This window comes from Protopterus annectens, chromosome 1.part1 (assembly GCF_019279795.1).
Source record: "Protopterus annectens isolate FY-2018-M chromosome 1.part1, PAN1.0, whole genome shotgun sequence".
NCBI lineage: Eukaryota > Metazoa > Chordata > Ceratodontiformes > Protopteridae > Protopterus > Protopterus annectens.
The window spans coordinates 518,102,005-518,120,509 of record NC_056726.1 but is presented as its reverse complement, the minus strand read 5'-3'; the positions used below and the strand labels follow the sequence as shown (position 1 = coordinate 518,120,509).

General features: G+C 40.2%; 1 protein-coding gene across 1 annotated transcript in view; it reads left to right on the top strand.

Moving 5' to 3' along the window:
- MAP7 (microtubule associated protein 7) overlaps positions 1-5,663 on the top strand; it is a 1,390,439-nt gene extending 1,384,776 nt beyond the window's left edge. Inside the window, exon 23 of the mRNA XM_044076419.1 lies at positions 4,103-5,663. Within this exon, the coding sequence (XP_043932354.1) occupies positions 4,103-4,113 (11 nt within the window). The 3' untranslated portion in view covers positions 4,114-5,663. The remainder of the gene's footprint in view (positions 1-4,102) is intronic.
- The last annotated feature ends 12,842 nt before the right edge of the window (positions 5,664-18,505 follow it).

The window sequence follows — 18,505 nt, the reverse complement described above, 5'->3', positions numbered from 1 at the left end:
TGCAGTCTCATTGTGCCATAGTGGCTTGGAGTCTGCACCCTTGTGACTCTTAGAGGTATGCATCCTAAGTGTGGGTGTAAAGGGTGACGGTGGGTATATTGCTGTGTGAACTAATGCCCGAGGGTTTTTGGTCTTTAGCCTGGGAGGCTTAGGTAGTATTCTATTAATAACTTCAGCATAAGCCGGTTTAATGGAAGCGCTTTGTGCTCTGTATGTGTGCATATGTGTTGTGCTTACTGAATGTATTCTGAGGTGTTAAACACCTTTGCAAAGTCTGGATATGTGGTGTGTACTGTTTTTCCTCATCCATTCCTCCATATCTTCTCATCTAAGTCAGATTATGGAGGCAGGATCTGCCTTTGAGAGAATTGAACTGGCTGGGATCAGGAGTTTGTAGGATATATATGGCCATTGTTATTAATTCCATAAAGATCTTCTCCATAGCCTTACAGATAAGGCTGGTCAGCATTATTGTTCTATAAATACCTGGGTCCATTGATGCCCCACATTTTTGCATGCAGATGACTGTTGCTGTATTCCATTAGTCTGGAACAAAGCCTTTTTGGAGGCTGATATTGAGTTCCCTGTGTGTGTGTGTGTGTGTGTGTGTGTGTGTGTGTGTGTGTGTGTGTGTGTGTGTGTGTATATATGTATATATGTATGGGGGGGGGGGGTTGAGAGGTCCAGTTTCAGGCGATCCAGTAGACACTCTAGTATGTTATTTGGACCTATAGGAGCAGTGGTTTTGGGCTTGGATAGGGCTTTGAGGACTTGTTCTTTGGAGATTTGAGGGGTGGTGTGGATATCAGTTTGTGATTTAGGAATAAGGAAGCAGGGTGAATTTAGACCAAAATTTATGCTCTATTACAGTGGCTGTGTCCTCTGGGTCTGAGTGCTCACTGCAGTGCATTGTTTGTGAGGTTTCTAAGGTAGTTAAAGGCAGCTTTCTGGTTATCTTTAGCCTGGGTGACTATTTCCACCTCGTATCTAGCTTTGGTTGATTTGATCAGAGACCTGAATACCTTGTAAGGTCGTGTTAGATTTATTTTCACATGCAATGAGCTTTTATTCTTTTGTTGTAGAGTATTTATATCTAGGTTCCTCCATGGGCGTTTATTTTCAAATCTGATATTGTATCTACATCAGGGAGGGGACCATCAGCATCTAGGCAGCTATTAATATGTGCATAGAATGTGGCAGTAAAGCATTCCACATACACAGAGCGGTTATCAGGTTGGAAAGGGATGTTTAGTTTAGCCAAGTCATCACTTAGTTTTAGGAGATTAGCTTTAGCATAATTTCTGAGGACTGAGTTATTGGAGAATGTCTCTGGCTTCAGACTTTTGGTGAATTATTTTTTAATTATTTTATGTCATTGCTTTACCATATAACTTCTGGACTATTCTTAACAAAATACTTTACCCTGGAAAGCCTTCTAGCCCCTCACCCTACCCCAACAAATCTCCTCCTGAAATTGCTACCCAGCTTAACAAACACTTCATTGACACTATCCAAAACCTTACACCCTCAAATACTAATGCTGAAACTATCACTACTACCAACAACCCTCATAGCCAGAATCTCTTATTTAAACCTGTGTCAACTTCCTACATCAATTCCCTTCTTCTTAAGCTTAAACCATGTTCTCCCTCTACCAATAACCTACCTCCTACATTTCTCAAACTCAGTGCTGAATCTATAGCCTATCCTATATCCATTCTCATTAACATATCTATACAAGAGACTACAGTTCCTATTATCTGGAAATCCTTCTATACTCTCCCACTGCATAAGGGTGGCAACTCCACTGATCCATCTATCGTCCCATTGCTATTCTTTCTTCCATCTCCAAGTTGCTCGAAAAATGCATACATTCACAACTTCTCAACCATCTCCTCCAACACAACCTTCTCACTCCCGCTCAGCATGGTTTCCGTCCCCACCACAGCACATCCACCACCCTCTTCTCATAGCCAATGCCCTTGATAACAATCAGCTAATATCCTGCCTCTTCCTTGACCTTTCCAAAGCCTTTGACACAGTCTCTCACCCTATACTACTTTCCAAATGAGCTAACCTCAACCTGTCTTCTTTCCCTCTTGCTTGGTTCTCCAGCTTTCTCTCAGGTAGGCAGCAATCTGTGAAATGGCTCTCCTCCTACTCTCCCTTTATATCTGTTCCAACAGGTGTTCCTCAAGGCTCTATCTTGGGTCCCCTCTTATTTAATATCTTTACAAACGAACTATTCGCCTCTTGCTGACAATCTTCTCTTATACAATATGCAGACAACTCTGCACTCATCTCAGTCTCCAGTAGTATCACAGACCTTCTCACCCTTACTCAAAACTCCTTTCTATCCACAGAGAAATGGCTATCTGACAATCTGCTTATCCTAAACCCTAAGAAGACCAAGCTCCTGCTCTTTCTTCCCCGCTGTTTTTCCAATCACAAATCTACATTTACCATAAAACCTGAACCACACACTAAAATGTTAGGCGTCATTGTAGATGAGGAGCTCAAATTTAACTTACACTTCCTGGAAGGAATAAAAAAAACACACCAGAAACTTGGCTTGCTCTATCATAACAAAATCCCTAGTACATTCCTTCCGCCTGCCTTCCCTTCTCTACGCAGCCCCAATACTAACCAATATACAAGCTACTACCATGAATAAACTGTAACAAACTTACTATAAAACTGCAAGATTCATTACTAACTCCCCCTACAACTCCCATCACTGCCTTGCCCTGAACTCATTACAATGGTTCAAATTCCCTCAACTACTGATACTTTCTCAATTTCAAGTTATTCACTTCATTCTATATAGGCCTTCATACTGTCCAGATCTCACTACTCTTGTATCTACCTATACCCCTTCTAGAACCCTCCGCACCTCTAACCAACAACTTCTGAATGTAGATCATCCAAAGAAGAACACAGGCAAACTGCAATATAACTGCTCTGTAGCCCACACTTGGAACAAACTTCCTCTGAACATCTGCTCCATCATACACCCTGCACACTTTAAAAAGGAACTCAAACATTATCTTCTCAACACTAAATCATGTCTCTGCTTTGAACCTACCTGATATGTCCCCTTTATACAATTGGTGCTCCTTCCCTCTGAACTCCTATAAGCACCTATACCTTCCTACAAAGCCTATGCAAGAAATCTGATTCACTTGTATATCTCTTGTTGGATTTCTTTGTAATTGGAGCTTTTCTCCTTGGGTCTCCACTGAAAATGGGCTCCTGCCCAGCTGGACCAACCCGGTTAATGAATGTCAAATAAATAAATAAATATATTTAGTGGAAGTTTGTTCTTGAATCAGCATCTGCATTGTGTTAAAAACAGTCCTTTTTTTTTCTTGGCTATAATAATATATACATTTAACAGTGAATTAGCTGATCTTGTGATAACAAAAGGTAAGTTCTTTTTTTAATAGGAAGAACTCCAAACTCAAATAGAAATGTTTCAGATAAGCCTTTGAATGTCCCTTTTAGCCATTTTGTCATGGAAATCAATGATACTGTGCCTACAGTGCAGTCTTTTAATCTCATAAGTCCTGTTGACTAAATGCCTTTATGCTCACTCCAAACAGGTGTAGTACTTAATTAACAGGTGTAGTACTTAATTAACAGGTGTAGTACTTAATTAAGCAGGGACAGAATACTGCATAACATCCTAATGTTAGCTTCACAGAGGAGTTATAACGCTACTAAATTTGTGTCATAACTTAATTAAGAAAATATCAATGAACTACTCTGGCAGTTAACACTCTGTTGCTGTATTCAAAGCTATAGGTTTGATTCCTTCCACTATTTTTTGCCTACTGTTTGACTTTGAGCAAGTTGCTTAATTAGATAGTGCTCCCAGATTGCTCGTGAGAAGGAACACTTGTGTTCGGTGGGCTTAACAAATGAATAAAAAAATGTTTGGAGGGAGTTACTTGCCATATTCTTTATGATGCTGTGTAAAATAAATAAACAACAGGCAGGGTGAGATGAGCTGTAAGAAACTACAGCAGGTCAGAAATAAGTAATTCCACAATGGTCATTTAAACTATGGTCTGATATGTCATTCTGATATGTTTCATTACAGAAGTCATCTGAAATACATTCGGAAGAACTGAGAGTGGAACAATCGCATCTTTCCAGCAGACAGAGTTCTTTCCGTGGCATGAAGGAGTTATTTGAAGTTTTTTTAACATTTACTTTGGATCAGAACTTTTAAAAGGACAACAGTTACAACAAACTGCAACAAAAAGTGATAGAAATAGAACGGAGTCTGTTTCTAGCTAATAACTTTCACCACTTGATTAATCACGCTTGTGTGTGCTTTTATGTTAAATGGCTTTTCCAACATGCTCCTTCAGCCAGCTGGCATTCCCTGTGCTCTTCAAGATTTGAGAGATCTGATAAAGTGCACCAGCAAGGGGGTGGACTGGGGATATAACTGACATGGGTGTTAAAATAAAAAGTTACAACTGAAAATTATCCTGAAAACTCTCACAGAGTTTGTCTAATACTTGAACAGGCCTCATTGCTTTACAAGTAAAAGCCACTGAGGTACTAATGTTAAACCTCTGGGGTTTAAATATTGTATATTGACTGGAAACTCTTATAAGAGCAAGGACCAGGAATGTCTGTATAGTATTCCTTTTGTGGAAACCCTACATGGGCATTTTATAGATTTCATGCATTGCTGGATTCTTCATACATATTTTTAAAACAGGTACTAATGTGAAGAAAAATATATATATATAGATATATATATATATAATGAAATGACAGCAAATAACCTGTTGTCCTTGAAATTATCTGTGAGAATATTGTCATAATAATTTAATTTGCTTATTAAATTAAGAAGCTTGTGGTACTAACTACTTCCTTAGTACTGATAACTCAATCTGTAAGTTGCATTCATATCCATGGTCTGATAAACTGCAAACCAAATCCGACGTGTAATTAATTGTTGCTGCTATAATTAACACTGGAACTCTAAGATTTGCTTTATCAGATCATGTGAGTGAGTGAAAGCTGGAAGAAGTTTGAAAGGTTGCTCGTTCCAGAGCAGAGAGAAAAATAATGTGCTTCATATCTGAATCTCCATTTCTAAAATATTATATTTTCCACATAGTTTTAAAGATTTTAACTTGCATAATGTTCTCTTAACTTTGAAATGCTACATTGATTAGCATTCACTGTACCTGTTTTAATTATTGCTGCTACCAAGTGTGGCTGTAAAATTAAAACGTTTCATTATTTAATTTAGTCAGTACTCTTGTCAGTGAGAGGGTACTGAGACTGCAGAGTCTGCTTGGTGAGACAGATGTCACTGTTATCTAACAATGACATTTGTGAATGATTAGTAAAGTCATTAAACTGCTAGTTCAAGCCCTGCATTGTCTAGCACAAGAACAGGGGCAGTTTTTAAAAGTTTATAAGTAATGTTTTACCTCTGATTGAGTTTATGGTACAAATAAAAGCCATTTTACTTGGTGCATTAAAGTAATATGTGATGCCGCTCCTTCAATTGGGTTCCTTTGTGTTCTCTTAAAGACATGTCCATATATGCAGATGTTAGTATAAATATGTCCAACTTCCAGTAGTTCTTTTAAATTGTATAGCATGTAAAGAAAATAAATATTCTGTTTAACATGTGTGCATTGTCTGTTATGGTGGCATTTTATTTGGGATATTTTTCTTTATAAAATAGTCATGTACAAACAACAGAAGAGAACCATTTTGGTTTATTAAGTATACATTTCTAAATGTATTGCTATGACCATTTAAGCATTCTATACTACATGTACTGCAAACAGGTGCAGCTAACTCAGCCAAACCAAGTTTGGCTAATAGTTTTTCCTAATGGTACGGTCAATATGCTGTGAATTTTGTTGGTAACGTTTGGTAGTTTTTTGTTTGATATGCAAGGAAGTTCCCTCCCTGTAAAGCATTCTAATTGATTGTGTCAGTGTTATAGGAGTACATTTCAAACATAAATATGACTATTGGAAGCTGTCTTTTTATTGATTAGCTAAATTAATTCTGAAAGTCATGTTTTGTTTTCCCAGTGCAAAGGCAGAAGAAAAATTGGAGCTGAAGTTTAGCTAACACTGATACAAAATGTGGAATCATGACAGCTCATCAACTGCTCATCTCCTTGAGACTATCCCTGAGAATCAGAAAGATTCTCTCTACCAGTGCTAATTGGATAACACAGGCTGGTACGTTAGCATGGTGTAGAGAGAGAGAGAGAGAGAGAATCTCTGATTCACAGGCAAGGTAAAGCTGCATAGTGAACCACTTCAATAGTTACTAATTAACATATCTCTGTATCAAGCTGCACTAGTATTCACCCTACCAGTCCACACACTGTGATAGCATAGGCACCCCCAACATGCACACACAAAATCAGCCAACCATGTCCCTAGAATCTCACTCCACATTCCTAAGCACCCTGGAATCTATCAAAGTCCAGCCCAACACTCATACTGGGTGATTTCAACTTCCCTTCCATCAACTGGGAAAACTATTCAAATACCAATGTACTGGCCCAACGCTTCCTAGAATTCATCAGTTCCAATGCCCTGGACCAGCTCATTCTGAACCCCATTAGAGGAAGCAACATTTTTGACCTGGTTATCACCAACATGGGAGACCAATGCTCCACACCAATAGTCAATTCCTCCCTGGTTTAATCTGACCACAACTGATCACCATGGAAATCTCCATCTCACCTATACCCCCTGCAAAGGTGACCACCCTGAAAAACTTCTCCAGAGCTGACTTTGGGCTCCTAAAAACAGAGGTGGCTAACTTCTCAGCACCCATGCAAATGGAAAATAGCTGCATGACTGCCGAATTATACACCAATGCACTGTATGAGTACGTACACAAATGCATGGAACTTACCATACCAAATAGAACCAAGACGCTCTCCTCCAAAAAAAGGAACCCAATCTGGTGGTCCCCAGCCATCGACAAACTCTACAACAGAAGGAAGAAACTGTTGCAGAAAAAAGTGAAGTCACAAGACTGGAAAAACTCCCTTGTCAGCCACAACAAAAATTTGAGATCACTTATCAAATCCTCTAAAGCCAGCTATGAAGGCAGAATTGCTGCTGACACCAAGAACAACCACAAAGCCTTCTATAGATATATCAAGAACCTCCAAGGCAATACCCAGATTTGCTCAAGAGTTGTTGCACAATGGTACCTCCTATACTGAGCCAACAGATATAGCCAACATACTGGCCGACAGATTCAGTGCCAACTTTACCCCCCCCCCAAAGGCCCCATCACAATACCAGAAGAAAGCCTGGTACTCATCATTTCTGCAGCACAGGAAAAAGCTGCACTGTCCAAAGCCAAGAATACAGTGTCCATGGGATCTGATAATATTCCTGGCTGCATTCTACTTGAGCTACAAAATGAACTGGCACCACACCTGTGTGCCCTGTTCAATCACAGTCTTACCTCTGGCTTTGTCCCTAACAAATAGCGCACTGCTACAGTCTTCCCTCTCCATAAAGGGGGAGCGACTACAGACCCCGGGAACTATTGCCCTATTAGCCTGATGAGTCTGGTATGTAAAGCTATGGAGCTCGTCATCGTGGACCTGCTTAACAAAGATATAGGCAATCTCCAAACTCTTGAAACCAAACAAGTTTGGCTTTGTCATGGGGAGATCCTGCCTGCTGAACCTGGTTGACTACTTCGAGGAAGTCACCAAGACTGTGGATGAGGATAAGGCAGTGCATACAGCCTATCTCGAGCTGGCCGAGGCCTTTGATACCATTCCCTACTCTGGTATCATTGATAAACTCACTAAACTAGGCATCAGTCCTTATATCACTAGGTGAGTTGCAAATTGGCTCATAGACAGGACCCACACAGTGAAAGTTGCAGACTCCAAGTCAGACTGTCAACCAGTCATGAGTAGAGTCCCACAGGGCTCGATCCTGGGCCCTCTCCTGTTTAGCATCTACTTCTCAGAAGTTCAGGCCAACACAGAGGGACTCTGGCTGACCACGTTTGCTGATGACTGCAAGCTAGGAATCGTTATTAACTTCCCAAGTAATGCAGACATCCTACAAAAGGGGCTCACTGAGATCAATGGCTGGTGTTGGAACCATGGTCTTAAGCTCAACGCCAAAAAATGCGTTATCATTCCCTTTGGAAAAAACTCAGTCCCCACTAAATACCACGTCAGTGTTAACCCACTGAACACTGAAGGGGCCATAAAAGATCTGAGCATCCAGGTCAACAGCCACCTCACTTTCGACCACCACATTGCCACAGTGGTCAGAAAGTCCTTCTAAGTGGCACATCTCATAACCAGAGGTTTTGCATCCAAGAAGAAAAAGAGGTCATCATCCCTCTCTACTCATCCCTCATTAGACCAGTCATCGAATATAATGCCCCATTTGGCATGTACCTGACCAGACACCTGCAACAACTGGAGAGGCCACAAAAGGTACCTTACAAAAAGGATCCTAGGCCTTAAGCATATGTCCTACATAGCCAGACTCCAGAAACTTCAGCTGTTCGCAGTCTCTTATGGTCTACTTAGAGGTGATCTCTGCTTGACTTACAAAGCCATGTCAGACCCAGCCCTACTTGAAATGCTGCACCTAAAGAAATCCCAATTCCCCCATGCCACACGCTCCAGAGATCACAACCTCATTACCACAATCAACAGAACATGCTGGAGTGACAGGTTCATCACCCAGAGACTGCCCATACTCTGGAATAAACTTCCCATTCAAGTCAAGTACAGCACCTCGCTGGCCCTCTTCAAGAGAAGTCTAGACGAGTAGATGGGTAACAGAAAGTTGACCCCAGGGATCATTCCAGTTGCTCTAGTTGATAGAGGCACTGTGAACTAACATCGGGTTGTATGGTGCCAGGGCAATTTTTTTCTGGGCTAGGCTTGTAAAGGCTCCAGGGCCATTAGCCTAGTACACACCTATGAACATATGTGTGTGCACACACACACACACACACACACACACACACACACACACACACACATATCCAAGCAGCCACAAACAAACCCCTCACTCACCTGCATGGCTTCTATACTTACCTTCTGCAGGGTGACCACCCAAACATGCACACATGCACATCTATGCAGCTGCTTTATGGCCATACAGACACAAACATAAACACAGATACTGCTTTATGATACGTACCTGCAGTTGTGATATGAGCCACTACTCTTCACATAAGAGTGAATCCCCACATAAAAATTAACTTGGCAGAGCGGTTTTCTGAATTACTGTGCCTTGTTATTCTGCTGTTGCTGCCATTTTTGGAAAAGAGCACATGACTACTTTGCATTAATCCCTTCCACAGGCTGCTGCATTTACATGTAGCTTTCCCAGGGAGACCACTGTCTGTGTTACACCCACCTCCAGAGAAAGACCATAGTAGGAGAGTAGTCTCTGAATTGCTGAGGCTTGCCATTATGCGGAAATCTTCAGAGACAAGTTTTCTGGATAGCAATAACTCTGTCTGAATCTCTGGGTCAATTCCTTCTAAAATACCAGAAAAGGGGAGTGTTTGTATGAGAGATATGTAGCCCTCCCCACCGCCATAAGGTAGTATATTTACTGTGAAGGTGCACTAATGTAGAGAAAGAGGCTCATTTTCAATGAGTTGCCAGTTTGAGAAATTGAGTATGTAATGACCTGGGCTGTCCTCATAAAATTCTGTAAACACTTGTCCTTTTTACTCCTTTAATTACAAACATAGCCACCAACATTTTATTATGAATTTTTGTTCAGTTTAGCAAACAAAAATTCTTAAAATACCACATGTGCATTTAAAAAATCAAGTGGCGCTCATGGTTTGTGTTTGCAGCAATGAATGAGTTTTGTTTTTAATGTGCGAGTTTACCGTAGGACTTCAGTACTTGATAATAACTTACAGCTGTGTGCCCATTAAATCTGCCACATGTATATAGGTATACATGAAGAAATGTTGGACACATGAATCAACATGAGATTCTTCCTGGCCATCTATGGTTTCTATGGTTCTGCAGTCTAGAAGATAGCATTATCTCAGTCTTTATGTGTGCATCTGATGACTGAAGAACTACTGTAAATTTGACTTAGGATCATTATAAAAATAAAACCAGTTTAAATGTAAGCAAGGTAAAATGAGATGTATTAAAAATCTGATGAGGCCAGTTTCATGATATAGAGGGATAAAACTCTGACTATGACCCAGATATCCTGGGTTTTAGTAGCAGCTTTTTCACTAGTTGAGCCAGCCAGAGAGCCAGATGTGCAATGAGGTGGTGCCTCCTCGCCTTTCTCTGGTGGGGGAGAGTCAGAAGTACATGTCCTGGGTATCTGAACTTCACTTAGATTCTCCAGTGAGACCAGACATTAATGCAGGCACTGGCATTCAAGGTGGAAAGGCAGTTGAGGGAGTGTCATTCACCCCATCAGAGGAGACGCATTGCTTGCCAACTCTTGGGCCTCAGTGGGCATGTGCAGGGAAGAACGGTACTGCTTAAGAAAAAATAAGCTGGGCCCTCATTGAATGAATGCATCACTCCCATTGCTTGACCCTCGCCTAATGGGGTTTAGGGCTCTTGCCCTGTAAACAAAGGTCAACAGAGAAAGCAGGGATGACACCTGATTGACATAAAGAAGTTGAAGAAAAAATATAGCATAAAAGTGGTGCAGTGTTTAAACCAAGTGAATATATGTTGTTCTTTACTGGACTTGTATCAACTACTGGTTATGTAGTTGACCTGCTTTGAGTTATTAGGTGATGTTTGCATAATTTTAGAGTATGATGCTTACTTATAACTTGCAGATACCTTATGCATGTTTCTTTTTTGTTTTGTCACTGTAAATGTATTTATTTGTTATATATATATTTGTCGCATTTGTTTACAAGAATAGTCCAACTGGGCAGAAAGCTGCCCCATTTTATTGAACACTCTGGGAGAAAAGCTCCAGACAAAATTCCAACACTGTATAAATAGGAGATGTTGGAGAGACAGATATGTTTCTCAGAGAATTCCCATTCTCTGGAACAGGCTCCCCATCCATATGAAGCAGAGTTCCTCCCTAGCCCTATTTAAGTGTAATTTGAACCAATGGATGGATAATTGGAAATTCACCCTTGGTCTGGCTCCTATGTCTCTGATAGACAGAGGCAGTCAGTAAAAATCACCACCTATATAAATCAAATTTGTTGTTCACAGTTGGATTCTACCCCTAGCCTTATAAGGACCCTAGAGGTCATTAGCCAAGTATACATCAATGAACATAAAGAACATAGTAATCGATAAGTATTATTTATTTTTTGTTTGCTTGTTTTGTTTACTGGAATAGTCCGACTGGGTGAGAGCCCATTTTCAGTGGAGGCCCTAGGAGAAAAGCAACAGAGACAAGTTACAAAACATTTACAGTAAACACTAGATACAAGTGACACACATTTTCAGTACACTCTAAATACAAACATCATGAAAGCACATATATGTGCATATGAAAGCACGTATTATGTTTATGATGCCAAAATGCCTGGGTTTTATCTCACCATCTGCTGCCCCCCATCCAGAATGCACCTCCTAGGCCCTCTGGATCTTGGAAGCAAGAAAAAATTAAGTAAATAAGTTTTCCTGTTAACACAATAGTGCAGGTTGTACAGAATGGATGTTTATGTAATTCTGTGTCCTGAATGGTATTTACCCAAGGTAAGTGCAGTCTTGCCAGTCTTGGAATTAGTTATACAAGTCTTTTTTTTTGGGGGGTGAGGTCAGAGGGACTTCTCCTCATGCAAGAATTAGGTTGCCTGTATTTTAATATAAGTGTAGTGTGTGTGTGTGTGTGTGTGTGTGTGTGTGTGTGTGTGTGTGTGAGCGAGCGAGCGCACAGGTGTTCACACTTTCCTGTAAATGTGATGTGCAGGAATTTTGATGTGCGGACTATCAAGGAGTTTTTTTTTTTTTTTTAAGTGAATGACTCTTGTCTAGTCTATTGTTAAAATTTATGATGTGATCTGGTAAGTACATGTAGACTTAAAAAAACAACTGATGATAACAAAACCACCTGATACAAATTCAGAAGGTAAAACACCTATGTTCATTAAACTGTTATTAAAAAAAAATCGATGGATTTCTTATTTTTAAAGGCAATGGCTGTGCGTCATTTCTTTAGTCAGTAATTCAGAGAACAGAGTGGGAGTTGTCAGTGAAACGGCCCTAAGTCTAATGGATATCATCCTAACTCCTGCAATGTCTAGCACTAACCCCACTATCTTTCTAGTAAGGTTGTATTCTCTAATCAGGTCCTTTAGATAATGGGCCCTAGCTCACAAAGGGCATAGTACTTAAGTAACAAAACCTTACAGTTGACAGCACAGAAAGAGCTAACAGCCATCACAGAGAACACAGAACAAGGGTTATGTGAATGATAAGGGAGTACCAGTAAGTACATGTCACAGCTGAAATCTGTAAACACTGCAGCCAGAGCAAATCATGCACTGGTAACCCTAGACAGAACTTCAGTTATTGAGTCCCAAAGAAATAAATGCGTAGATCAACAATCCTGAGTTTGCCACCAGTTGTGAAATGCTTTATTCTAACAGTGCCCATTTTTAATTTATCCAAGTCTTTTGGGTTTCTAATACTGTGACTGGAATGGACCCCATTCTTAAGTCAAATTATGATTAAAGTTCATGAAAGTAATATTGTTTTGGCCTTTAATGCTAGCCAGAAGTGTTCTTCACAGTACCTGCAATGTACCCAGTATTGACTCCTTCTGCAATTCATTCGAAGTCACATGTATCAGTAACTTATCTAAGTACAATTGCAAATTCTTTGTATGAGACACATGGCTCCTACTGCTATTGGAACTGTCTGGGTATCCTTCTCCTATATTACCCTCGTTTCTGCCTGCAAATCCTGGTATTTTATGACTTTGTCTCTCTCTGTACATAAGACACTGTAGTCAGTGGGTGTAGCAATTTCAGTGATCAATGCTCCTTTTGTCTTCTTTTCATGGACTACTATAGCTGGTTTTCTCACATCTGTCTTTTGAATTGTTGGTAATGGGTGATCCCATGTGATATAAACGTCATCATTTTCGAAAATGCTTTGTGGCTCATGTTTTAAATGTTTATCAGCTACTTAAATATTATGGGTTTATATCCTAGAACAGGCGGAAATATTAAAATTTATAAATATTATAATGTTTGCAAAATCCCCAGTGCAACATTCTTGCCACATTATTATACCTTTCAGTATACAGTCCTTCTGTCATTAGTATATCACAACCAGTAACAAGATGTGCGATTGATTCCAATTCTGTTTTACAAAACCTACATTTGTCTGTTTCTCCCACATCTTCAATGGACTTTGTAAACCAATGTGTACATAGTCTACTATCCTGGACCACAGATATTAACCTTTTGTCTTTTGGTTTAAATTCACCTCTCCTTAACCATTCCTGCATTCGATCCTGATCAACATGAGGTTGTTACAAGATTTTTCTATACTTGCCATTATATTTATATATTTTCTGCATTTCTTGCCTTCTCATCTGATCCTTTACCTTATAGGTTCATAGGTGTTTACTAGGCTACCGACCACAAGGGCCTTTTTAAGCCTAGCCATGCATCCCAAATCTCTGACAAGTTCTTTTACCCCTTGATAAGTGTAAGCAGGGGCTTGGGAGATGAAACATTTACAAGCAGGGGCCTGGGATATGAACCATTTACAGGTTGCCTGTGTCCATTACAAACGTGGGTGCCAAACTAGGGTTGAATTACCTGTTCCCCATCCAATTGTCCAAGTTGCACTTAAACTGGGTTAGGGAGGAACTCTGCTTCACATGGATGGGGAGCCTGTTCCAAAGATGGGGTAGTCTCTGGGATACATACCTGTCTCTCCAGCAGGTCCTATTTATATCACAGGCAAGGTTTAAGTCTTCAGAACAGGTAATTCTGGTGATGTTTGTTCTGTGGATATGTAAAAGGTCCAGCAGAGTGGAGTCTAACAGTGCCCTGTATGCCAGTCATAGATCTGCCCTCAAAAGACTGTAGGAGACAGAATACAGGGTTAGGGCCTTGAGGCAGTCTGGATACGACATTTTACTTATACTCTGTATTCTTTTAGTGAGGAACTTCTGTGGACATTCCTTTTTATGCCTGGTTCGGTACATACCAAAGGGGACATTGTACTCAATGATAGGTTTGATGAATGCCAAATTCAGTGGAACAGTGACTTCCTTTGACTTGGATGCCAAACCTTTGTTTATAAGTTGTGCAACAGGGAATGATTTCCTCACCACTGCAGACATGTGATAGCAAAGGCTAGATTACTGTCTGTGTATCCCTAAGTCCCTGACCTCTGGGTCAACTCTAAGGGGTGTGTTGTCAATACGATAGTTACCAGGGGTGAATGGCTTCCCAAAGGATACTATTATGCACTTCTTGGCATTCAGTTTTAAGCCATGACTCTGACACCAGCTGTTTGTCTGTATCAGCCCTTCTTGGAGAACATTTGTGTCAGTGTGGGTTTCAATGACAGGTCCTAATTTGTAATCATCTGCAAATTTAGTCAGCCAGAGACCATTGACAGTGGCCTTGACATCAGAGAAGTAAAAGCCAAAAAGAAGCAGTCCAAGGACGGATGTCTGAGGGAGTTCACTTGTGACTGGCCTCTTTGTAGAGGTGGACTCCCCAATTCTAACTTTCTGGGTCCTGTCTGTGAAGCACTTGGCTATCCATCAGGTGACATGCGAGTTTGTACCAAACCTCTTGAGTTTGTCAACAATGCCCAAGTGGGTATTGTATCAAATGCCTTGGCCAGGTCAAGATAGGCAGTGTGAACTATTTTGGCTTCATCCAATGCTTTAGTGACCTTCTCAAATAAGTCCACAAAGTTAAGTAGGCATGATCTGCCCTTGATGAAACCAAACTGGGCTGGGTCCAGTATCTGAAGGTTTACCATATCAATTTCCTTAATAATTCTTTCCATGGCTTTACATATAAGACTTGTGAGACTAATGGGTCTGTAGTTTCCAGGGTCTGTAGATGGCCCACCTTTGTGCAGAGGGATGATTGTTACTGTTCTGCATTCATGAGACATAAAGCCTGTTTAGAGGCTACAATTAAATAGCAATTCCAGACAGCCTGATAGGTCATGTTTCATGCTATTTGGAAGGTATCCTAGGATGTTCTTTGGGCCCATTGATGCAGTGTTCATGGTGTTAGAGACAGCATTAAGGACTTGTACTCTAGTGACAGCAGGGGGTTATAGCTGATGGCATTTCCTGAGGGAAGGTTGAGGGGGAGAGACAGAGGTAAAGTTGGAACTGAATTTATTGGCCAGTAGATTTGCTATATCTTCTGGCTCAGTGTAGGTGGCTCCATTTACAATGAGCTCTGCACACAATCGTGTATTAGCTTTGAGGTTGCAGACATAGCTAAAGAATGCCTTGTGGTTGTCCTTGGCCTGGGAGGCCAAATTTACCTCAAATTTGGCTTTGGTAGACTTTATTTGTCCTCTGACTTCTTTGTTTAGTTTGATGAGAGTGCTTTTATCCTGCTGGGTGCTGCACCTCCTAATTTTTCCATGCTTTTCTTCCTTCTGTTATACAGCCTATTGATTTTGTGATTCCACCAGGGGGGCTTGTTTTTTGAGTTAGTTCTGTACTTCCTGGTGGATACAGTTGCCTCTATGCAGTTGTTAATGTGCTTGTACAAGGTTTCTGTGAACAGTTTTACATAGGCAGCAGTGTTCTCAGGGTTTATGGGGGTTTGAAATATTGGCAGGTTATCACTTAATAGCAGGAAGTTAGCCATTCTTTTCTTTTTTAGCACACTCGGTTGCTGCCAGATTTTTTATCTACTTCTGGTTTTATTTCAATTCCCGCTGGACACCGATATGCTTCTGCTAAACTAAGCAGGGAAGTCATCTTAGACTTATTCTCCTCATATTTTAAAACAGTGCTCCTAAGAGGGTAGAAAGATGACATTATAACAACTGATACAAAATATTCTTTTTTTTTAAAACTGGATTAAGTTCTGAGCATTTTGCATCAGTCCACTAAAGATGACAATTACATGCATCTAGAGAATAACGCATCAGTTGCTGCATAATCAAAAAGGGTCTATATCAGAACATCGAAGTATTAAAACTTCGAATGTTCTGATATCGAACACTATTCAATGAATGCTAAGAATAGCGAAGCTGCAGAACAGCAAATTCTTTCCTCGGGAAAGAATTCAGTTGGCCGTTTCTGTGGCTTCACTATTCTTAGCTCTGTGGTGGAAAGTTACAGGTTGGGTTCATGTAAGTGTGCGATTGTTTATACATTAGGGTTAGGGGCGGGTTAAGTGAGTTAGGGTTAAGGCACGGGTTAGGCATGTGTGTGATAGTGACAGACTTTAGGGTTAGGGGCGGTTTAAGTGAGTTAGGGTTAGGGCGCGGGTTAGGTGAGTTTTGCGATAGTGACGGACCTTAGGGTTAGGGTTTGGGTTAAGGTAAGTGGGTAGATAGTAGTGTATGTTTAGTTTAGTGTAGCGTTAGATGTAGGAATTTAAGTGTATGTGTGTGGTTGCTGTTTGTTTGATGTGCTTGTGTTGTGTGTATGTGTTTCGGAGCAACAAATTTTTTCCATGGGAAAAAATTAGCTGTTCTGAATGTTCAATATTTTCATGTTTAGACATTTTGGGGCCGATTAAATAGCGTTCACTATTTTCATCTTTCGATAACCTGATATAAACACATAAAAAAAAAGACAGAACTGCATGTTATCAGCATATGTATGCTGATTAATTTCAATATAGATATTAAACAATACAAGAGATAAAATTTGCCTCTTTAAAATCTATCTGGCCAAACAGAAAGGTGCAATAAAATGAATTTCTAATATTCTTTTTTAATTGACCATTGAGATGGTATTTGAACGAGGGGAGAAATGCACCCCTGTATTCTCTGATTTTGTCTGTAGGCAACTAGCTAGAAGTGTATTGTCAACCATATAAAATGTTGATGAGAGATTTAACCAGTCTATGACAGAATAAAATCTTTGTGGTCTTGCTCCGAGGGGATTATCCATCAGCTGCAGCAGGATTGCAATGGTAGTTCTTAAGAAGCAGACTGCACGGGATGCAACATTCATGGGCTGATCAGGTGTTTGTTAGACTGAATGGCAGCCATCTTCATAATTATTATTAGTAAAGAAATTAAGATTCAAGAAGAGGTGATAGTTTATCCACATTAAAGGATCTGAAGATGTCTTCTTAATGCGGATGGTCACCACAACTTCCTTCAAGGCAGACGGAAATAGTCGTCATTGCAACCAGCATTTCAGAATCTTGAATATAGTGAGAACCAACCCATCAAGGCAAATCATAATCAGTTTGATGATCTATGGGTGCAGCTCACAGGTTTTCTGATGCATACCTGATGCATTCTCATATGCAAATAACCTGCAGCCAATAAAACTCCACCAAGACAAGAAGCAATAATCCTTTTTAAGTGCTGCAGCTTCTTTGGGGCAATGTAGTATACAACCACACCTGAGGGAGAATATGCCATCCAAAAAAAAAAAAGTTTTCACCTTTTGGTCCTAAAGTTTGGCACAGCCTTTTCTAGTCCTTCAGATGGTTGTCATCCAATTTGACAACCACCTGGTCAGCTTTTTAGACCGCAAGACAAATTGTGCTGCACTGGGTGTTCCTAGTGTGGAAAAGATGACTGGGGCAAAAAAGGTTTGACAGAGTTTACCACTGACATAAATGCTCCTTTTCTGTTAGAGAATTCTGAATGATCAAATTTATAATGGTGTACAACCTAAGCCTATCATTTTATCCGTGGCCTACTCTCCAGCTGCATGTCACTAATTTTGTCTTTAAAAGAGTCAATTTTATGGTCATATCATATTGGGAGTATTGTCATTGAAGAAAAAAATATGACAATGCCTGAAGATTCCTAAATCTTCTAGGATAGCAGTGATGTTTGTCATAGACATAAAGATCCCTGGCCAGCACTGCTTTCACCCTGAAAACAGGAAGAGTATCAAGTTTTCAGATACTTTGGGGAGCCCCTGTAAAAAGTAACTGGTTCACAGATTGATTGTTAGGATGGTTAGAACATCACTTCCAGGGACTTACATGACCATGCAAGTACTATTTTGAGTATGTCTTTTTTTATGGGTGGAGAAAATAATAGCCTGGGTAAATCTGGTAAATACATTTAGATTAATTCTTAATTATAAATATCTGAGTTGTCATCAGCAAAAATACTGACATCCCCATAAACAGGTATGACAAAAGTAGATTGGTTGATGAAAAACTCAGTGAATTCGTACAGAAATGCCTTCACATCACTTAGTTAGCAATAAACAAGCTTGGATCTGACTCCCACTCCCCTTATCTGGTCTAGTTGATTGTATCTAAAATGGATACACCAGCATAATGCATTCCTTTCTGGTCTTAGTGACAAAGCAAACATCAGAAACAAAAGAGT